The 23,759-nt window shown below is 47.5% G+C and overlaps 1 protein-coding gene across 1 annotated transcript in view; it reads right to left on the bottom strand.

The window, feature by feature from the left end:
* The window catches only part of unc5b (unc-5 netrin receptor B), a gene marked incomplete at both ends in the record, with an annotated part of 73,784 nt that extends 50,625 nt beyond the window's left edge, over positions 1 to 23,159 (bottom strand). The window contains one exon of the mRNA XM_083658325.1: positions 23,069 to 23,159. Within this exon, the coding sequence (XP_083514451.1) occupies positions 23,069 to 23,159 (91 nt within the window). The remainder of the gene's footprint in view (positions 1 to 23,068) is intronic.
* Between the last annotated feature and the right edge of the window lie 600 nt (positions 23,160 to 23,759).

Raw genomic sequence — 23,759 nt, 5'->3', positions numbered from 1 at the left:
TAACTCGGACCAAAACAAAAAAAAACATTGAAAAAATATTTTCTTTAACCCAGCATTTCTTTTTACGTTTTGGTGCCCTAACCCTAACCCTAACCCTAAAACTATTTTTATAAGCATTTTAGGAAATGTCTATGGGAAAATAAATGGCGGATGAAAATCTCTGGTACAGTGCTGAAGCAGGAAGTGACATTCCACTTTGGCTCTCTATGGAAGAAAACATTTGTTCTGGGATTATTTCGTGTTCCCGTTTTTTCTTGGGCGGCCCTGAAGCCAACGTTGGCTCCCTAAACTGGCCCTCAGTCATCAAAAACTTTGAGAAGGCCTGAAATAGAGCATGACTATTCTGCATAGGCATGTGGGAAATCAGCGGATGATGAACTCAATTTACATGTAATTACGCGACCCGGCAGCTCGCCACAGTGTTTTTCCTCCCCGTGAAATATTGCCGCGCACGCAGCAAAACTACTCCAAAAGTGCAAGCACATTGACATACATTACGCAGCGTCCAATCGCCTGAATGGGCTGCGGAGGAAGACATTGAAAGCAATCAGCTGAGCATATTAAAAAAAAATAAAAGAGGGAGAAGGAAAGATCGGATCAAGAGACACGGGCAAGCGGAGCGGAGCGGGATGAGCTGAAGCCACGCACGTGCGTGCGTGCATACTGAGGAGGTGTGAAGATGAGAGAGAGAACGTGAGCTGAGCAGAGGAGGCAATTTTGGATGGCGTGAGATTCATGGTGCAGACCTGTCTTGGACTCATCATGTTCTCATCATGTCTTGGACTCATCATGTTCCTTATAACAAGGTGTGGAGATCAATAGGGTCCATTTACCGAGGTGCGGCTCGTCTAATCAAGCCAGCAGTCCGCTGCCCGCTTGTCGGGCGCCGTGACATGACGCCTCACCCGGGCCCTCCGAGGAGAAGCCAAGTAATGAAATGTACACTGAGAGAGTGCAGCGCCGGCTATCCCCCAAGTCTGCCACAGCTAGCACAAACACAGCCGCCCCCGCCTCCCTATCCCTCATCTCCTCCACCTCCGCATAGGAGCAATAAAGCCAGGCTCCGCCTCCTCTTCGCTCCCTTCGTCGGCACAACATGCCCGCCCGCGCTCTCTGATATTTGGCTAAGTTGCGGCTCGTGCGGGTCATTAGGTATCGGAGGGGTGCGAGGCACAGAGGCCAAAAATATCCACAGCCCTCTGTTCCTCGCTCTCATTCGTCGACCGTGCGCCTCGGGGCAACGTCACAATAAGCGCTCCTTTGTCCCTGCTTCCCAGTGCCATTCTATAATTCATCTTAATTGAGAAAAAACAAGCGAGCAAACAAGAGAGCGCTGAAAGGACGCTAAAGTGCAGGGCACGTATTTTAGGGACTGAGGGACTTTGTGTGTGTTTTGTGTCAGCGAATAGGTGCACGTAGGTCTTTACACCGGCGAAAAAATGTATTTGTCTATTTTATTTTTGGCTCTTTTTTTTTATTGGCTACAAAAGTTACATTTCAAAATGGAATGTATTTTACTCTGTATTAATGACACTCATATGAAAGCACATCATTCAAAGAACAGAGGAAATTGCATAGTTATTCATACTGATTTGTTTCATTTTGGGCTCGATTGCCACATTGGTGAACTATGTGACAGACATCATTTCAGAAGTCACTGGGGAAAATGGAAGGGAATTAAAAATGGCACCTTCGGTATTTTTACCTACAATGAATGACTGGAGGGGCACGGGATTTTTCTGTATTTGAATATTTTGATTCTTAAGTCTATCCAGCACCCTATAATCCCATATTATATCTTCATTTAGTCATTGAAGGGTTCTTGTGTCAGCTTTTCGAGCTAAAAGACATACATAAAACAATTGTAAAAGGCAAGTATTAAAACACACTAAATACGGATTAAACATGACATGTGAACTTTTACTCCAATATGGCAGCACAAATACAGACGTTTTCTACTCCGTGCATGCTGAACTAATGTTTTTCTCCATCCCCAAGAGGAAATGACTGGAAAATTAAGGTTTCCTTTTCAGTCTTTGGATGTTACAATTTCATGGTGACTAGCTGGTTGAAGCTTTGTGTTTCAATGTACTCATTTGGTTCTACTTTGAAACATTTGCGGTTTTAATTAGGGATGTCACGATACTAGAATTTCTACTTCGATACCGATACCCAGGAAAATATCGATCCTCGATACCATTTTCGATACCACGTGATGACGACACATCAAAAATAATAGCCCTGCTCTAGCCATCAGCCTATCAGAACACGTTTAGCTTGTTGAAGCAACACAGATACCCACCAATGATAGGGATTGAAAAATCTGTGACTTTTCATTCAACGAAATCACTGCTGGTATTGAAACTGTTGCAAATGAGTATTGTATCCGTTTCAAATGTTTAGTATTGATACTTATCGATACTAATTGATACCTGTTGCAAATGAGTATGGTATCCGTTTCAAATGTTTAGTATTGATACTTATCGATACTAATTGATACCTGTTGCAAATGAGTATGGTATCCGTTTCAAAATGTCAGTATTGATACTTTTCGATAGTATCGGTACTTTTGACAACCTTAGTTTTAATGCATGATAGATGCTGGACAAATGCATGAAAGGGGGACTTGTACCTTGGCTACTGCTGTGTGTGCATGTACTCACACAGTTCTATTAGAGAAGGCATGTTTTTTACAAAATGCTGTATTGGATCACTTATATTGCTTCTATTTCTTCATCCATTTTCCAGAGCCGACGCAATCTAGGCCAGCGGTCAGCAGTTTTAATCAATTTTCCAAACACGGCACCGCGGCATTCCGGAAATCCCAGCAGGACAGTGGGGAATGCACATAGCAATAGTAATAATAATAATAATAATAATACAGAATCTAATCTGAATTATGCTCTAAAGAGATTAGGGAAGAATAATCCGCAGAATAAACACAAACAGGGGGGGTGGTGGGGTCAAATGCAGGGAGGGGAGCTGCTTTGTCTGTGTCTGTGTGATGAATTTGTTTTGCTTTTTTATTCCTTTGTGGAAAGTCCTGTTTGATTTCGGGGGCGCGAGTGATGCTGGAGTATATTTCGGGAAGTGTGTATTTCTGAGGCTGAAGTCGCTGCTATATTATACATGATGAATAAAATGCCTGAAGGCCCGTTCACCCTTAGAACTTTATCGCTATCAAGATAAATAGAACTATGAAAATAGAACGGCACAGAACATTTTATTTACCTAATAATGATTAAAATCTTTTTATAGTTATCGTTGTCTGTATACTTATGTTTTCTATAATGTTTTTTGTGTGTGGAGTCGGCGGCTGCTTCTTTTCACCTGACGGCAAAGAGTTTCACCAGCAGGACGTAGCGAGTGGGAGGATCATGCTATTCCCCCCCCAGTTCCCCTCCCCCCAAACAGGTGCCCCGACCGACCAGAGGAGGCACTAGTGAGTGCGGCGACCAGAAGGACACAATACCCTTTAATCCGGCTTCCCAGCCGCAGACTTGCAGGCAATTTTGGCCTGTATGGGCGCCTGACCAAGCCGGAGGTAACATGGGAGCTCGAACCTGCGAGCCTCATGTTGCTAGGCAAGGAATCTACCTTTGCACTACCCGGACCTCCCTATAGTTCTAGGTGAATGGCCCCGAATGCCTGCTCAAACAAAGACAGATGTTACGGATTCTTTGAACAGTTTCATCCTAGAAGCATCAACACATACCAGCGGTAAGGTGTTGATTCTGGGGGCCCCCACTTCAATCTCCTTATTACAGTTTGATGAGGTGGCTTCCCCCCAGCTGACCCTATGCGGTCGGGGGGGTTGCGGGGGTCAGGGGCGGACAGGAGAACTGAGCGGAGGCCCCCAGGTCACTGGCTCTGCCTTTCTGCTGAGCAAGGCTATTGTCCAGCAGCTGCATGGCTGCATCACTCCAGGCTCTCATTCACAGGCTCATTCAGCAGCCTGGCTAAGTGCAACAGAAGAGAGTCCTGCTCCATTGTCTGACGCCCTCAGTCTGTTTGAGCTGTGCCAGAGCGCTCACTTCATCTCCCAGAGAGTTCACAGACACAGTTAAGTCTCAATGAATGGGGGCGGATTTACACAAGTAAAGAAGACACACTAAAACACATTCAGTCACACTCCCGCACTCAAACAAGAGGGCCGCTCGACCTGCGCGACCTCCTGAGAATGCCTAACCAACAACACTGTATGACCTCCCTCTGCTTCCCGCAAACAAAACACAGGCACAACTAATACAGGTAGAGCTAACATGCTAATGAGGAGGCAGTGCTACTCTAAGCAGAAAAGAACAGGGGGGTGGAGGGGGGGACACAAGCAAATAACATTATTAAGATTGCTGGCGAACCGAATTTAAACATCTACTTAATCAGGGATGTCAAATATACGACCCGGGGGGCCAATCCGGCCCACAGCATGACTTTGCAAAGTATGGAAAATTGCACCGAGACGTCCAATTTGATGCACTTGTGAAGGCTAAGAGGTGCCAGGTTTCAGGAGCTAAATATCAAGTAGCATATTATTCACGTTTTCTATATCCATCATCACTAAATGGTAAACTATTTTTAGCACCCTTGAATATAGAGACCTGCACAGCTGCCTTAATGCTGCACAGTTACAGACAGCAGATTTGATCATTAAGTCTGCTAGGCCTCTGGTAGCTGAGATAACCCTATTATGTGAAAACGTGTTCTTCTTAAAACGTACCTGTAATTCTTTACACTAAAAGAAACGGGAGAAGTTGGAGGTGTTGTTATTTAAGGTTATTTTGCATATTTATGTAGGTTATTATAATGCATTTTCTTAGTCTGGCCCACTTGAGACCAAATTGGGTCGCATGTGGCCTGTGAACTAAAATGAGTTGAACACCCTGAGCTACTTTGTATTTTTGTCGGCATGTTGATTCAGCTTTCTCCTTCTCCTTTTCTCATCTCAGAAACCTTGCGGGACAGGTATTGCAAATTGCAATATAGCGTTGTTTGGGTTATCATCTGATTCTGAAACTGTGAACAGTTTCAGATGATAACCGCCATAAGGCGGGCGCAGGCAGCTGCTTGTGACGTCACGAGCAGCGGGCGCAGGCAGCTGCTTGTGACGTCACGAGCACGCCACAACAATGCTCCGCTTCCTACTAGGGCTGTCACTTTTTCCCAAAATAAAATTCGAACGAACTTTAATTGCCCGAAATTCGTTCGAATATATTCAAAGTTTTTTGGTTAATTAAAAAAAAAAAAAAAAAAAAAATCAGTCCAGCCTGTTGCACCAGCTGAACGTAAGTTCTGTCTTAAGTTAGGGTGTAAAGTCCACACTAACTGCTACGTTCAAACTAGTTAGTTTGACACTAAAGTTGTGTCTTTGTTTGGTTGCACCACGGAGACGTAAGGTACATCTTAACTAGTAGACCCTAAAGTCCATACTAACCAAAATAGTGTCGCAGACAATGACGTGTACAGTATCTGTGACCAATCAGTGAAAAGCACGGTGGAAACGGTGTTTATTTACGGTTGTTTAAGTGGAGTGAAAACAGGACATGTTGCCCACCGCAAATTAGTGCTTTCATATTTCATCAACACTAATCAAATGAGAACGTTATTGAGTAACGTTCGTTTAGGTTCATATTACTGTTAACGTTTATCTGTGAGCTCTTCATCAGTATTGTAGGCTATACCACCATCCTGCCTCACTAAATTGTTGCGGTTATTTTAATTTGTATGCAGTGCTGCAGCTTGTGGGAAACAAAAGCGTGAGTCATAAATATCAAAGGGTGTAATTTATCACGGAGAGCGCGTTGCGGACGCAAAACAACGATGCGCCACGGTGCCAAGTTGCAATCCGTGCCAACTGCTATTTTACGGAGGACTTTACACCTAGTAAGACGTAGGTGTAAATTTTAAGTTCTAACTTATGCCTACGTTGTAACTATTTCACTTGGTGCAACCCAAATATTTTTAGTAGTGCGTAAACTCGGACTTAGTGAGACTTTACGTTCAAACTAGCTTACATTTCAACTTACGCACAGCTGGTGCAACCCACTGCAGGCCACCGGGCATCAGCCCGACGTGTTAGCTTGGACGCTCACAGTCACAACACTGCCTCACAAACTTGGCTGCATCCAACTCGAGACAACTTTTCAGACCCTGGAGACAATCTTTCTCAGAAGAGACTAACGCGACAAATCTGGAGACTTTTTCTGACATGGGATTAACATTACCAGCAAGCAGCAGTTGGTTAATTTTGGTTGATAAAAAAAAAAAAAAAAAAAAAAAAAAAATTATAAAAATAATAATAATTAAAAAAAAAAAAAAAAAATCGAACATTCAAATTACATTTCGAAAACGAACCCCCTCCCCCACATTCGAAGTTGCATTCGAATTTCGAATGAAAAGTGACAGCCCTACTTCCTACGCAACACAAAGCCAAGTTGGCGCCGTATTATCGGGGGCTATTTATCGGGTAAAATGTAAATATTTAAATATTGGAATAATAAATAATAACGCAAATATATATTAAAATATATTGTATAAATAAAAATGGCCATATCGACAGATAATTTATCGGCCCGATAAATATCGTGCATCCCATCTACTTTGTGTTTTTGTCGGCATGTTAATTCAGCTTTCTCCTTTGTCAAAAGGTGTAAAATAATAAGAATGACAAATATTCTAATGCTAAATTGCATAGAGAGACTGCTAGCATTTCGTAGCCGGATATCAGACTGAATTATCAACTCGCTACACCCACTTCCAAACTTAACTCCACGGAGGTTCAAAGGTCTGGACCCAGACAAGGCTTTTCGAACGAGTTAGCTACGTGGACGATAGCCCCATGTGACCCTACCCGACAGAACAGTCCGGTACGCGTTAGCTCTGGCACGCTAAATGGCCATATCACACTCAGTAGAGACGAGCCATCTGGAGGCATCAGCGCTTCGACGAGGCAGAATGAAGTCAGAGTGCAATGACTTCCTGGTTTTAAAGTGCCTCCAAAGAGCCCCCGTTATTACCTTCCCAGAATGCAAATGTGCGCCGACGCCAATTAGAGGTTGAGGCGATGCCGACGACGCGAGCCTATAAAAAGCAGCCCCTCCATAATCACTCAGCGATATGACTCACGGGCCAGATTGGAAACAAGCGGCCTGTAAAATGTGTCACGATGATGATGACTCGCTGAACGGAGGGAGAGCGAGCGCGCGTCTCGTTCCCACGGCGCCGCCGTCTGGAGCGGAGCCACGTAGCATATGTTGTTAGCCACAGTGTCACTGCGTCTAATGAAATAAATAGACTTGTGATGCTACTTATTAGGCAGGTAAAAACAAGGGGCCCCCGCGGTGCATCAAAGGCGGTTAAACGTCTCCGTCTTAGATCTTCTCCTATCAAGGGGTATTTAGAGGGAGGGAGGGTTTTTTTTGTTTGTGGAGACAGACGCCCTCATCCAGGATGTCTCTGTGTAATTACACGCCAGAGGACCTTCATTCCTCTCCTCCTCGCCGAGAGAGAGAGAGAGAGAGATGAAAGACAAGAGAGACCGAGGCACGTAATGGCTGCTCTGACTGAAGGAGAGAGAGAGAGAGAGAGAGAGAGAGAGAGAGAGAGAGAGAGAGAGCAGGCGAGGGACAGAGAAAATAGGAGGACAAAGGAGTGGTGCGGTTTTTAATAAACCTCTTGTTTACAGTCTTATCTTACCTCTCTCTCTCTCTCTCTCTCTCTCTCTCTGTCTTTCTCTCTCTTCGTTATTCTCAGACTTGCCTGTGCTTTGCCTGAGGACAGATGTGTAAATTGTTGTGCTAATGTAAGGCCCACTGCTGAGCGCTTTAGAGCGAGGGAGATTTACACACTCCACACACACACCGCTGTATAGCTGTCACTCACACACACAAACACACACACTCCACACACCGCTGTATAGCTGTCACAAACACACACACACGCCCGTGCGCACACACACACACCGCTGTAGAGCTGTCACTCACACACACACACACACACACACAGACACACACGCGCGCGCACACACACTCCACACAATGCTGTATAACTGTCACTGACACACACAGACATACACACACACACTCGCACACACACACGCACACACACACACACACCGCGGTATAACTGTCACTCACACACACACACGCCATGAGCAACAGTGTTTGAGCGCACGCACTCAACGGATCGCTTATGCAGGCGTGCACACACACACACAAACACACACACATAAAACACGCGCGCGCGCACACACACACACACACACACACACACACGTGCGCACACACACACACACACACAAACGGGCGCTGAGGGAGGCGTGGGTGGACGTACATGCAGATGTAAATGTTCTATATTTCCCTCTGCCAGTCAAACAAAAGACACGTCACCTCATCACAAAGGGCAGCAGTGCAGTTTACAAACTGTCACTTGTCTTTCTGCACAACTCCCCCCCTTCCCCCATTACAAACAGTATTTACTCTATAGGGGCACGGTGGTGCAGTGGTAGCGCCGTCGCCTCACAGCAAGAAGGTCCCGGGTTTGATTCCTGCCTGGGACGCTGTGGGCGCTGATTGTGTTTGTGTGTCCCCATTCCCCATGTCCTCAGTGCTACGGCCCAGGTGGGCTCGTCAAAAGGGGCCCTTCTGTGTGGAGTTTGCATGTTCTACCTGTGCTCTCCTGGGGTTTCCTCCAGATAGACCAAAGAAAATACCATTATTTACTCCACAGGGTGCTGCAGGGTGGCGAGACCAAAATTATTTTTTATTTCCGTGTCTCAGAGTGAAGACACTGTGCTGTGTCTCAGAGTGAAGACACTGTGCTGTGGAAACGTCAGTGATTTATCGATATGCACCAAAGAAAGACTTTTAAAGATGACCCCTGTGCTCCACTGCCCTCTTGTTTGATGGATGTAGGTGGTTTCTCAATCTGTCACAGAGGCTATAGCTAAACGCTTCTCTCTACGATGAAAATGTCACAGATTATTGTGTATTATGAGTGCAGCTCGGGTATTAAATTTGTCTAGACTGTCGTCATCAGCAGCATCATCACGCAGACTCCATCTGTGAGTTATCAGCGGGCATCCTCCTCTTCCTCCGCTCTGTCACACTCAAAACAACGGTTCTCATGCAACATGAGGCCCGGGGACCACCAGGGGTCGCCAGAAAAATGACGAATTGTTCAACTTCACCGTGATTTAATTTAGGCCTACATGAAGTTAACACAATGAGAGAATGTAGAAGAATGATCAGTTTGTGTCATGAAATTCTAGACAAAATCATTATTCCTGCCTTTTTCCCTGTGTTTTCTTGCTGCTGGTCACATGACTCATCACATCCCTGCCAAGTACGCATGACACTGGGGGACTGACTAGTCTGCGGCCTCCGAAGGGTTCCAAAAGACCCATCTGCCAAGGAGTCTGCCAGTCTGTCCGGGTGTCCGGGTGTCCACATGTCTGTCTGTCTGTCTGTCTGTCTGTCTGCCAGTCTGTCTGTCTGCCTGTCTGGGTGTCCACATGTCTCTCTGTCTGTCTGTCTGTGTCTGTCTGTCTGTCTGTCTGTCTGTCTGTCTGTCTGTCTGTCTGTCTGCCTGTCCACATGTCTCTCTGTCTGTCTGTCTGTCTGTCTGTCTGTCTGTGTGTCCACATGTCTCTCTGTTTGTCTGTGTCTGTCTGCCAGTCTGTCTGTCTGTCTGTCTGGGTGTCCACATGTCTCTCTGTCTGTCTGTGTCTGTCTGTCTGCCTGTCTGTCTGTCTGTCTGTCTGTCTGTCTGTCTGCCTGTCTGGGTGTCCACATGTCTCTCTGTCTGTCTGTGTCTGTCTGCCAGTCTGTCTGTCTGTCTGTCTGTCTGCCTGTCTGGGTGTCCACATGTCTCTCTGTCTGTCTGTGTCTGTCTGTCTGTCTGTCTGTCTGCCTGTCTGTCTGCCTGTCTGGGTGTCCACATGTCTCTCTGTCTGTCTGTCTGTCCCTGTGCCATCCATCTCTCTCTGTCTGTCTGTCTGTCTGTCTGTCCCTGTGCCATCCATGTCTCTTCTGTCAGCGAGGACAGAGACAGCTAGCAGCGTGAAGGTTGAAGCTATAGTTGAGACTCTGTGTTTAATGATCCTCTATATAACTACACCTATTCATCTCCACTGGCGCAGCGCGGCTTCAACACGTGGGACACGTGGTCTCGGCGAAGATGTTGTCCCGCTAAATCATCACAACTCCATCTTTTAGCCGATTGCCAATATGTTTTACGTAACACACGTCTCTCCCGCTGCTTTTCATGCGTAAAAAGCTCACTTTGATACGGACAAAAGCACAGCAGGCACATGTCAATACAGATTATTACACTCGACTCATCTCGACGCGGCTCAACAACAGCATGACGAAAAGAGAATCCGGGTGGCGACTGCTGCTCCACTTCCACATAAAGCAATCGAGCGAAACCTTCAGCTCACATCATTCCCCAATCAATTAACACCTGCGTATTATGGCTTTCATTTATGTGTGTTACGTATCTTCTCTACCTGCTCTACCCTTCCCTAGCACACATGGCACCATACTAGAATTTCTACTTCCATACCCAGGAAAATATCGATACTCGATACCATTTTCGATACCACGGGAAGGGGGGGGATGACGACATATCAAGAGGCATAAAAATAGAGATAGATGGACGGACAGATGCACACTTCTCCATAATCTAGGCCTGATCAAACTTTGAATTTAGACAGCAGATTAGCCCTGCTGCTCTAGCCATCATAACACGTTTAGCTTGTTGAAACAACAGATACCCACCAATGATAGGGAGGGAAAAATCAGTGATTTCTCATTAAAAGAAAGCACTGATGGTATCAGAACTGTTGCAAATGAGTATTGTATCCATTTCAAATGTTTAGTATTGATACTTATCGTTTTCGATACTATCGATACCTGTTGCAAATGAGCATTGTATCCGATTCAAATTTTCAGTATTGATATTTTCGATACTATTATGGATACTTTTGACAACCCTAACACACATGCACACACATGCACACACACACACACCCACACACAACCACGAACGCACACACACACACACACACACACACACACCCTTGTTGCTGAGAGGATTGGGAGCCAGTGGAGCTGAGCAGTGGCAGTGATAGTAGCAGCAGCAGCAGCAGCAGCGGAGTCACTCAGAGAGAAGAGACACTCGGAGTTAATGAACCCTCTCCAGTCAGCATGGCCGTCCATCTGCTTTGATAATCCCCATAAACAGCAGGCCATGGGCACTGCCCAGCCAGCTAGGCACGCACGCACACACACAGACACACACACACACACACACACACACACACCCCACATACACACGTGTGTGTGGGGTGACGTGTCCATTATAAGACCTGTGTGTCCGGCTCACCGGCTAATCAGAGCGGAGTGGCCGGAGCGTGCGGGGGCGAGGGCGGGGGCGGCGTGAGGTCATCGGCCGTTGAGCCCATCTGGTCGTCAGCAGGTACGACAAGGCTTGAAACACACACCCGCTGACACGTGTCATGGCCGTGAGCTCTATACACTTAGATGTAACCGAGTTAATTACACTCGCGTGCATCATCTGCCACATAACGCACACCTATATAGCTATTGCCTGGCAGATACCAATTAACACCTGACACGCATATTAACTGCTTCATAAGTAACCTGTGAGAGCGCGCTGCGGTTTTCCTCTCACGCGCGTTACACCCAGCGCGCGGCATGGGAAATGTAGCGAGAGGAGAACGCAGGTTTCCTCCTGTGTGAATGAGAAAGACTGCCAGAGAAAGAGGTGAGCACAAGCTGTTGGCTGATTGAGACTGCGAGCGTGACCCCACCGTGACCCCCGCAGGAAAAGGTGTAATACCTAAGTAATACTGCTGGATTCACATCAACGTGCTCCCATCACACACACACACACACACACACACACACACACACACGCACACACACACACACCGAGCCAAGTAGGAGCCTGTCAGAGCCTGATTAAGACCTGCATTGGAGGCGAGAACAGAGCTCTCACTCTGTTCGGATTCTCCCGGTCAAAGTCTCTGGAGGAGAATCTGAGAATGAAGTCCTGGAGCTGAAGACGGGGCTGCAGGAATTAAAGGGGTGGATGAGGGCAGATCTCATTCTTTCACTCTTCTCTTTACTACGCTCTCTACGCTCATGATCCAAGAGTGTCTGAGCTGCAACAGGGATTATTGCTCCTACTGGGAGGGAGGGAGGGAGGGTGTGTGTGTGTGTGTGTGTGTGTGTGTGTGTGTGTGTGTGTGTGTGTGTGTGTGTGTGTGTGTGTGTGTGTGTGTGTGTGTGTGTGTGTGTGTGTGTGTGTGTGTGTGTGTGTGTGCGCGTGTGTGTGTGTGTGTGTGTATGCGTGGGCGCGGCGCGCGCATATGTTTCGGAGATGAAGCTAAATGCTCCATGGCTCTTTTGATGGAGGCTCAAAGTATAAGCAGAGGAGAGGAGAGCAGAGGAGAGGGGGAGCGGAGAGATGAGGAGGGGAGATGAGAGGAGGGGGGAGAGGAGAAAGGAGGAGAGAGGGGGAGAGGAGAGATGGGAGGAGGAGAGGAGAGGAAAGGAAGAGAGAAGAGGGGGAGAGGAGAGGAGGGGAGGAGAAAGGAGGAGAGAGGGGGAGCGGAGAGAAGAGGAGGGGAGATGAGAGGAGGGGAGGAGAGGAGAGGAGAAAGGAGGAGAGGAGAGGAAAGGAGGAGAGAGGGGGAGAGGAGAGATGGGAGGAGAGGAAAGGAAAGGAGAGGAGAGAAGAGGAGAGATGGGAGGAGGAGAGAAGAGGAGAGAGGGGGACATGAGAGATGGGAGGAGGAGAGGAGAGGAGAGGAAAGGAAAGGAGAGAAGAGGAGAGAGGGGGAAGATGAGAGGAGAGGAAAGGAGAGGAGGGGGAGAGGAGAGATGGGAGGAGTGGAGGAGAGGAGAGGAGAGCGGGGGGGGATGAGAGGAGAGGAAAGGAGAGGAGGGGGTGAGGAGAGATGGGAGGAGTGGAGGAGAGGAGAGGAAAGGAGAGGAGGGGGAGAGGAGAGAAGGGAGGAGTGGAGGAGAGGAGAAAAGAGGAGGGGGAGGAGGCGAGGAGAGATAGGAGGAGAGGAGAGAGCGGGAGAGCAGAGATGGGAGGAGTGGAGGAGAGGAGAGAAGAGAAGGCTGGATGTGTCCTTGTTGACCTCTGATTAAGTGGCCAATCACTGCTCCATTACTGAGAGACAGTGGGCTAGTGTAGTGTGTTATCACTCCATGACTTAGTCAATCACACACACACACACACACACACATACATAAAACACAGTGTGTTATCACTCCATGACTTACTCAATCACATTACACACACACAACCACGACAACACACACACACACACACACACACACACACACACACACACACACACACACACACACACACACACACACACAACCCAGTGTGTTATCACTCCATGACTTACTCAATCACACACATTACACACACACAACCACGACAACACACACACACACACACACACACACACACACACACACACACACACACACACACACACAGTGACGTGCAGCCAATCACACAAGCCCCTCCCTCCCTCTCACACTCCACTCATTAGGCGTCATTCTCCTTGATTTGAAACACAGGGGAGGAGAACAGGGGAGAGAGAGGAGGAGAAAAGATGGGAGTAGTTTGAAAGTCCTGCTGTTGCCTAGCTGCCTGTGATGCAGACAGAAGGACGCGGAATGGTGTTCCGTTCTCTCTCCCCCTCAACCCTGAGACATGCACACATACGCTCAGCACCCGTCTCTCCAGGGAGGTCTCTCTGTGCCATTCCCCTGCTTTAGACACACCAGCTGCTCCGTGTGTGTGTGTGTGTATTAAGACCCCCTTCACCACCTCCTCGCACAAGCCCCCCAGCGGCACCCACCACATCCACTATATACAATATAACAAAGCCCCACCCCCTTCCCTTTACCTACCCCGCTACTACAGCCCAAACACCCCCCCCCCCCCCCCCATTCAAAAGTACCCCCGGGGCAGATGGGAGCCTAATAAGCGTTACACTCGGAGAAATAGGATTCTTCACGGTGCCTTCTAAAGAGCAATTCCCAAACTCTGCCAGAGAGCTGTCTGGAAAAAAAAGATGGAGTGAGAGAGAGAGACACAGAGAGAGAGAGAGAGAGAGAGAGAGAGAGAGAGAGATGAGGAGGAGGAGGAGGAAAGCAGGGTATTTTGAATGGATGACAGGTTGGTTTATGTGAGACTATAGGACTAAAAATATGCCTGATGGGACTATAAAGTGGATACAAGCAAGCGAAAGTGGAATGGGGACAAACGAGGACAATTTTCTTCATCATGTGGATGTGGGGAAATGTATGTTAAATTTCATAAAGGACGTCAGAAAAACATCAGGTAACATCGCCCAGTTTCTCTAACACTGTACATTACGGGAGGCAAGAACAGTCTATACTGTTAACAACATACTTTAAAGGAACAGCTCACCCTAAAATCCAAAATATATATATTCCCTCTCACTTGTAGTGCTATTTACCCATCTATATCGTTTTGTGTTAGTTGCCTGAGTTTTGGAGATATCGGCCGCAGAGATGTCTGCCTTTTCTCCAATACAATGGAACTGGATGGCACTCGGCTTGAAGAAAAAGAAAATAGGTCCTACATGAAACTGCTCACAACAAAGTCTGTGGATTATCTTGAGTAACCGGGTCATGATTTCTGGAAAGAGACAACGCTGTTGAGTTAAAAAAAAATGTTAGTGCTTGAGTGCCATCCAGTTCCATTGTATTGGAGAGAAGGCAGACATCTCTGTGGCGGATATCTCCAAAACTCAGGCAACTAACACAAAACGATATAGATGGATAAATAGCACTACAGGTGAGAGGAAAAATACTTTGGATTTTAGGGTGAGCTGTCCCTTTAAGCAGAATTTGCTGTACTTGGTCATGGGCACAGAGACGCAGGTGGACACAGACAGACACAGACACACGAGCGTAAACATCCACAGACTGGCGGCGGTCTGATCTCTGAGCTGAGGTGGACCTGGTCTCATCTCTGAGGTGGACCTGGTCTGAGCTCTGAGGTGGACCTGGTCTGATCTCTGAGGTGGACCTGGTCTGAGCTCTGAGGTGGACCTGGTCTGAGCTCTGAGGTGGACCTGGCTGCTCCACTGCCTTCTGAAGACAAAAAGCTTCTGCTAAGAAGATGAAGAGAGGCTGCATGATGGCCTCCAAACCTGCCTTTTTAGGCCAGCACACGCACACGCACAGCACTGGACCACAGCACAGCCAATCACATGCTCACACTCCCTCTGATCCGCGGGACCTAAGAGCAAACTGTTGTGACCAAGTGTGTGTATCTTAAAGGCACAGGCACGCCAAGGCGATCATCGTGAGCCTCCGTCGTCCTAGTTTTTGTGGTGTGTCACGCAGCGTGGGCACTAGTCGGGCGGCTTTTACAGACGATTCTACACGTTGAATCGGCGTCGGGGCCGTGAGAAATCACTCCGATTGGCTCGGCTGGTCAGCTGGTTAAAGCGAAGCAGTGAGAGAAGAGAGGGCACGCATTTCAACATTTTTCAACTTCATCTAATCGGATTCCGACACACCGACGACGTGGCCTTCGGGAAACACCCTTGAGCCCGTCGCCGTCTGATAGCACCTATTTAGCGCAGTTTCTTCTTCTGATTTCTCTGCCTCTTCCTCTCTTCTTCCACAAGCAAAAGACCAGACGAGGGCTGACAACAACGCCAGCGCCATTTGCAACTTTTTATCAGACATCATTCTACAGTCTATCACAAAACCATTTAAGTGGTGACAGAGAGTGATGTGAAAACGGCAGGCAAACGCTGCTTTCTTTCAGTATCTGCTTAGTATATCCGCGGTACTGCAGGCGCAGAACGTATGTGCTAGTTGACTGTAGAGCTGCCACGATTAATCGATTAGTCGATCGACAGAAAATTAATCGACAACTATTTTGATAATCGATTAATCATTTTGAGTACAATTTTAAGAGAAAACGTCTAAATTCTCGGATTCCAGCTTCTTAAATGTGAATATTTTCTGGTTTCTTTACTCCTGTATGACAGTAAACTGATATTATCTTTGAGTTGGGGACAAAACGAAACATTTGAGGGCATCCTCTTGGACTTTGGGAAAGACCGATTGTCATTTGCTACCATTTTCTGGCATTTTATAGACCAAACAACTAATTGATTAATCGAGAAAATAATCGACAGATTAATCGATTTATGAAAATAATCGTTAATGGCAGCCCTAGTTGACTGTCGGCGGTAGTCTTTGCGGTGTCACTTCTTGGCCCCGACACAGGCGACAGTCGGCCGGCTTCGTTGCCGCTGGTTGTTTCTAGTTCTCCCGGTGTGTCGCCTGACCCCCCCTGAGGGTAATAAGGGGGGTTGTTCAGGATCTGGCTTGGCCCCCCCATGGTGCATCCTGATCCTATTGGTCACGATGCTCCCAGCGCTGCTGCTGAGGTCTCAAATGAAATTCCTCCACTCACTCACTCCTCCTTCCTGACCCAGCAGGTCTTCATCCATTATACACCTAGATGTCACCTCGTCACCAGAGGATGTGCCTCTTTTTTGTGTGTGTGCTTGTGTTTGCGCGTGTGTGTGTTTGTGCGTGGGTGTGTGTTTGCGTGTGTGTGTTTGCGTGGGTGTGTGTGTGTGTGTTGGGGGGGGGAGGGGGGTAGCCAAACCAACACTGGCCTTTTGATGTCAGATGTCACTGAGCATGTCTTAGCATATCAATCGTTAGAAGAATCGAAGAACCAGATTCTACCACTGACACAGGCAGGCGCGGTCTTTCCTGTGCACAAGTGGTTACGCAACAGTGACACACCTACAACCAACAAACACACACAAACACACACACACACACAGACTAGCTCGTGTTGAAACTGTGAATGAGATTTGAGTGTGTGTGTGTGTGTGTGTGTGTGTGTGTGTGTGTGTGTTCTGCTGTCGTCCCCCTCACCCCACACACACACACACACACACACACACACACACACACAGAGGGGCAGAAAAAGCCCTGTGGACTCCTCTATTCATCTGAAGCACAATGGAACCCCACAGAGGTTTTCTTCCTGTTCCCCTGGCTGCCCCACCCAGCTCCCCCCACGGGGCAGGATAGAGGGGCAGGGGGTACACCCCGTCCCGCCGGCTCAGCCACTCAGCTCCCATCTGCCACCGAAACTCTCTCCCCCCTGCTCCACCCCCGGTCCATCCTCCCTCTCTCTCACTCCACGCTCAACTTTTTCAACTTGATGGGTATTTCAGGACCTGACTGTGTTTTGAACTGAATTAGGAAACTTCCACTCATGATGGAGTTATTATCCCTATCCACCTTATTTCTAGATGCCATGATGCCTTACGTGAAATACGGGTGCTTCTTCCGGTGTAATCCTCCCAGCCCCCTCCCCCCGTTACGTTGCTGACACAGACACAACATACTGTAGCCCGTAGGTCTCCGTGAAGTGAGCAACAATCTCCCACAGTTTGACTTCCGGTTTAGCGATTTTAACCCTAAACCCCCGTTAGCGCATCCAGCTTGGCAAAAATCTCGTCGACAAATATCCAGAGTTGCTCAAAGAACAAGAGAAATAGCGGCTGTGATAGGTAAAAGTATTACATTCCCTCAAATAAGTCGTCAGAGTGTTATTTATTATGACAAGCAACTTTTTTTTCCAGCATCAGAGTTTTAACGAGGAAATGCGCAAGCTGCAACAATCAGTCATGTTCCACCCATAATTATTTTACAGCGGGGCATTCAAAAATAAGGTGGATAGTGTTACTGTTTTTATCCTCCCCTCCTATACCTGTCTACCCACCTTGTCTCTTGTTCTGTCATCTCTATGCTGGTGTCTCTGCCATGCACAGCTGTTTGTACCTGTTCTTTTTATGCATTATAAGGCAACCTTGGGTGTCTTGAAAGGTACCCTCAAATAAAATGTATTATTATCATTATGATTATTATTGTTGTTGTTATTAGGTGTGTTATGTATATTGACGTCACTGGTGAACTAGTTAGTTTGACCTTAGGAGAAATATCTCCTGCAAAACAACTATTTTCTTTATATTTCAAACATCAATAGCTTAGGAAAACACTGTTGCATATTTATCACGGTTTTGACATGAAAGCGCAGAGGTAGACGGGACCATCTGCTATGAGACAAACAAGACGTTTTCTCCGGCATCTGAGAAGACAAAAATTACATAAAATATGTAAATAGCTTTTACGTAACGATAACAACATATTTAAAAAAAAGTTGTTGTTTTTTTAGTGCATGTAGGTATATACCGTTTCGAATTAGCAGCTTGAATAATATCATATTGATTCCTAAATCGTTATTACCCGCGGATTCTAAACACTTTCGGGAATATATTGTCTCCTGCAGAAGAGATTAGAATAATGATCTGTAATTAAAACTATATTAATCTCAAGTCTGCCAATCTCTGCTCCAAACTTTACTAACTCCACTTTGTACGCTTTATCTTGGTGTGGCTCCTCCATCGTCCTGTCGGCTCTGCCCTCCCCTCCTACAGGAGCCGTGCTGTTTGCAGCAGATTTATGAGCCAGTCGAACACGCAGCGTATTGGCAAAGCATTAAACATGTCCGCTCTTAATACTGTGAGCGCTCTCCATCGATAAGAGCCTTAATAAAAACATCCCCCTGCTGGATTTGTGTGTCTCGCGCTTTCACTCTCCGCTCCCCGCCTCCATCTCTTTCTCCCTTTAAACACACTGCTTCTTCAGGGGTCCCACTCTTTTTTAGACATCCTTTCCACAACATCTTCAGAGATGATCTAGCTGGTATGACAAGACAAGGTTTGCACCATGCAATAATATCCTCTCTGTGGAAGTCTGGTTTAAAAGACGTGCGGTCTATTGGCTATATAACTTATCGATCAAATCATCTCACGCATGCATAGAAATTATGACAAGTTGATCCTAGAATAATGATCTGCAGATGTGGCTGTATGACAATGGAATTCATACTTTTAAGATGAGATGTGTTCTTGTGAAAAAAACTTAATAAAAAACTACCGCAGTTACCAGCCAGCAGTCACTAATATTTACATTTGAAGAATAACGTAACTTACATTATTTAAAGTTTCGGTCGCGTAAGTTGTAACGTCATCCAACCTGCATGTGCTACCACCATGTGACGTGGCTTTTGGGGGTGCGTTCACAGGGTTTCCACAATCTAACCGAGATGAGCCTATTCAAAATACTCTCATCCATAAACTACCATTTGAACATTAATATGATGATCTTGAACATTACTTATCCCATTCAGATGGCAATAATAGCCCTTTCAGATGGCAGCTAAAGGAAAATAGGAGAATGTTGAAATAATTTTCCAGGACAACACAAGATTTTCCAGAGACATTTTTGCTATTCCTCTCATTTTCCATGTGTTTTCCGTGACTGTCTGGAAAATTGGTCAACTGTTTTCCAGGTTTTGGGACGTCGTCACGTGTGGGAAACCCTGTCGCCTGCTGCTTTAGTTTTTACCTCATCACTTCCCATCCCCCCCCCCCCCCCTTCCCCATCCTGTGGCCTGTGCCAGAGGCTTAATGACGCTTGAATGCCACTGCTATGGAGTTTTCTCCTCGTTCTCCTCTCATAAAGGATATTTAAAAGCTGCACGTCCCGAGATCCATCTATCTCAATATGTCTCTGTGTGATTTATGCCCCCTTCCATCATCTCCCCTCTTTTTTCCTCCCTATCCACTTTCAGATGGATAGCGTGACCCTGGGTAACCCTTCGTCTCCCTGTTTGCTTCTCACACACCACCTCTGTAACAGCCCTCCAGCTGCAATTGGCACACTTACACCAATAGCCAAGTCTTTTATCTCTCTCCTATAAACGGCCTATTGGTACCCTCAAACTCTCAACTACCCCCCTGTAGCCATCCGGGCATCAGTTATCCGAGCTGAGAGACGACTAGCAGCTGTCCTCCTTACCACTTCTTTTTCCCCCCGGCCCGTCTCTGATGTGATGTCCTGATCGGAGCATCATAAGCACATTTTAAATATTAACAAAGACCACTTTGCACGTATGAATAATACAGCAGAGAGGGGCCAGTGGCTGGCCGGCGATCCCATCCCCTGCCGCGCCTGACGGCCGTAAAAACTAATGCACTGCTGCGGGACAAGAGCACTGACTGGGCCCCCGGCCTGGCCCAGAGAGAGGGCTGCCTGCCTGCCTGCCTGCCTGCCTGACTGTCTGCTGAGCAAGAGCAACCACCTGTCCAAATCTCTGCACAGGCAATAAGACTGCCTCTGTTATGACTAGATGTTTCAGAGACGCCTTAATCTGATCTGACATCTCAATCTGTTGGGCGTCTCTGAAGCCGAGGCGGCTCTGGTGTTTCTGTTTGAACTTGGCTTTGTTGTCACATTCCTTCCTTCTGTTTCATGCATCTTCTGCACTCGACTCTCGGAAAAAAAACGCGCAATTATCCCACTGACCAAACTGTGTGTGGTCGAGAAGACACAAATACTTCAGGAGCGTTTTTTTTTTATTTCTCACAGAGACACTGGTGGTGGAGGGAAGTGATTATTCTTCCTCCACTTCAGTCTTCTTCACAGAGAGTGCACGGTGAGTCAAGAGCATTCCCACACTTCACACAATGAGACGGCACGTCCTGGAAGAGTGTCACTATTCAGCCAGCCCCTCCATGGGAGTGTCTGACACGTTACGCTGCCTAACTCGGAAACACTCCGCTACCCCTCAGCAGCCTCGCTCGCCTCCTGTCTCGACCTCCCAGTCGGGATCCTCAACCCCACCCCACCCCTCCCCCAGCCAGGACTTTGCCGGGCACCCGGTAATTTTAATCCTGATCCTCCCATCACAAACTGCGCAAACACACACTCTCCGTATGTCGGTTTTTCCTAACTCTGATGTAGTCATTAATAACAAGCATGCACAGAGAGAAGACTCAGAGAAGCAGTGGCCGGCGCGGTAGTTACTCCAGACAAGTGTTCCTGGCAGTCTGGGTAATTAATGTGTATGTCAACACAGAGGGAGAGGAGCACCATAGCAGAAATGTGAGCTCAGCACATCCACAACACAGGCAGGGACAGAGACAGGAGGGCTGGGGAGGGGAGAGGAGAGGAGAGGAGAGGAGAGGGGGGACAGAGACAGGAGGGCTGGGGAGGGGAGAGGAGAGGAGAGGGGGGACAGAGGAAAGGTATACTCATAATGGGAGAGAAGATAAATGCAATCTGTCGGCCCCATCATGCATTCCCTAAATATATCTCTGGCTTCCTCTCTACCCAGACAGAAAACTTTACTGGGGCACACTGAGCTATTGTCCCCTGGCGTCCCCTCCTCTCCTCTCCTCTCCTCTCCCCTCCTCTCCTCTCCTGTCCTCTCCTCTCCTCTCCTCTCCTCTCCCCTCCTCTCCTCTCCCCTCCTCTCATGTCCTCTCCTCTCCTCTCCTCTCATGTCCTCTCCTCTCCTCTCCTCTCCCCTCCTCTCCTCTCCTCTCCTCTCCCCTCCTCTCATGTCCCCTCCTCTCCTCTCCTCTCATGTCCTCTCCTCTCCTCTCCTCTCAGTCCCCGCCCTGCTCCCCTAACAGGACCTCAATGCAATCCTCCACTGTTGATTTCCAATGTCCCTCATTTCTCATGCTCTCAAGGATTTCGGAACGGTCCACAATTTTAATAAACATAAGCTGCTTTTCTGCTCCACCTGTGTCCAGAGAGCACACACGCACGCACGCACGCGCACACACACACACACACACACACACACACACACATACACACACACACCTTGGGCGGTACCGATACGAGTTCTTATTGGAATTCAAAGAAATGCCCACAGATCTGGACCCCCCCAACCCCCCCCCCCCCTCCCCCCTCCTCCCAGATTATCTTCATAAAAACATGAATCAGCTCAGCAGAGTGTAAGATGTATTTGTTGGAGTGGCCTTTCAGTAAAGCTCATGTAGACCATGTAGTTATTGTTGTCCCCCCCCCCCACACACACACACTGTAAACCAAACTTAATCCACCAACCTTCAGATTTCTGCCTTGTGGCCTATTGCAATGTGATTTGGCAAAGGGAGGGGAGGGTGTATGTCCAGGTTGAACTACCACTGGCCCACACACCATAGGAAATAATCATCGTTATTCTAACGCAGCAGCACTGGAGCCTCCATTGCTGCTCCAGTTTGGAGACGTGTGCACTGTGCAGTGTGTGACCTTGGTATCCAGGTCCACCTGGCACATCTGCTCACCAACAGATTGCTTTGGCCTGTGTGCCAGCAGGTGATATCATCTCAGTGTGCTGCTGCATTCAGGGCGGAAACGTTGAGTCTTTGATGGCATTACCCCCCCCCCCCCACACACACACACACACACACACACACACACACCACCACACAATCCAATGATAAAGAAAAGTCTGGTGGTCAAAGCCTGCAATGTTGTTGAGGCAGGCTCAGCAGATTGCAATCCAAATACTACTGTGGCAAAATGGTATAAAGTAGTCTATGAGCAATACTACAACCAAGACTAAAAACAATTGTCACTATATGATTCATCTAACTAAAAAAAAACATAGCCTAGTTCTCTTCCCCTGGGCAAAAGGCTTTGCTTTTTCTTTTAGGAGGCCAGAAACGCACCGAGCAAAACGTTAATTACTCCCTGCGCACTGGGGGGTGCTGCTTTTCCGCTCCAAGTAGAATAAAAGGGGAGCTCAAAGCGGTCTACTGTACATCTGAGGACTTTCCGGTGGCTGTAAAGTGCCTGGTCCAGTGGTCAGTAACAGACTATCCCAGACCCTCTGCTGTAAAGGCTACCATTCAATAGAATAGACACATTTTTCATTCTTTCACATGGAAAAATTGCATTGCATCACCTTGCGTTTGGTCAGTTTTGGTGAATAGAAAGTCTACTCCTTTCCTTCGCTCTCGGTGTCTGGTGCGCGTGTGCGCGTGTTTGTGTGTTTTATCAAATGTCTCAGTCACGGCACATTAAACAATATTTTACAAAAAACTACAAATCCCAACTTATATCTGTCGTTGCAAGCTTACCAGTGGCAGACGCCGCGGCATGTCCCCCGACCAGAAGGAGAAGCAACAGAGGGCAGAGACGTTGGTCACGCTGCATCCGAACAGAGAGCATCTTTTCCGGCTATGCCGCTGCGAAATGTCCCGTGGTAACCTTATGGTGCTCTTGACGCACCGAGTGGCGTTTCTCCAACAGAGTCTTGGCCTCTGAAAAAAATTCGCAGAGCCGTAGAAAACAAGTTGAATACAAACGAGTCCATTAATTGGTGTTTGGTGCCGGTAAATAGTTGACACTTTTTGGTTGTGTGCAAAAAAAAAACAAGCTGGCTGAAACACCTCCGCGTGACCGCGACTCCTTGCCCCCAAAAGCCAATTTCTGAGAATAATGGATGCGTAATTTCCGTCCGTGCGTCAAAGTTTTAAGAGGCCTGGGAATATTTATCACACCGATGGAAAAGAAAGAAACAATTTGACGGGAATATTCCCGGGAGATATCATTTCCAGCTCCGCCTGTGCCCGGATGGACGCGGCGCCATACGCGCGCAGAGGTGCCCCCAAAGTCACCAAAAAGTTTGGCGCATCATTGCCCTGGATGTAGCCCGATTCCCAGCCAAACGAAACTTGGTTTGCGACCATCCAAAAAAATAAGTACCAAGGGAAGAAGCTGCTGTCAGTTCGCCGTGTGCGCTGCAGACTGTCTGGACTCCTGTGGGCT

This window comes from Poromitra crassiceps, assembly GCF_964638095.1.
Source record: "Poromitra crassiceps genome assembly, chromosome: 22".
NCBI classification, from domain to species: domain Eukaryota; kingdom Metazoa; phylum Chordata; class Actinopteri; order Beryciformes; family Melamphaidae; genus Poromitra; species Poromitra crassiceps.
The sequence above is the reverse complement of the archived record's forward strand: the minus strand, read 5'-3'. Positions and strand labels throughout refer to the sequence as shown.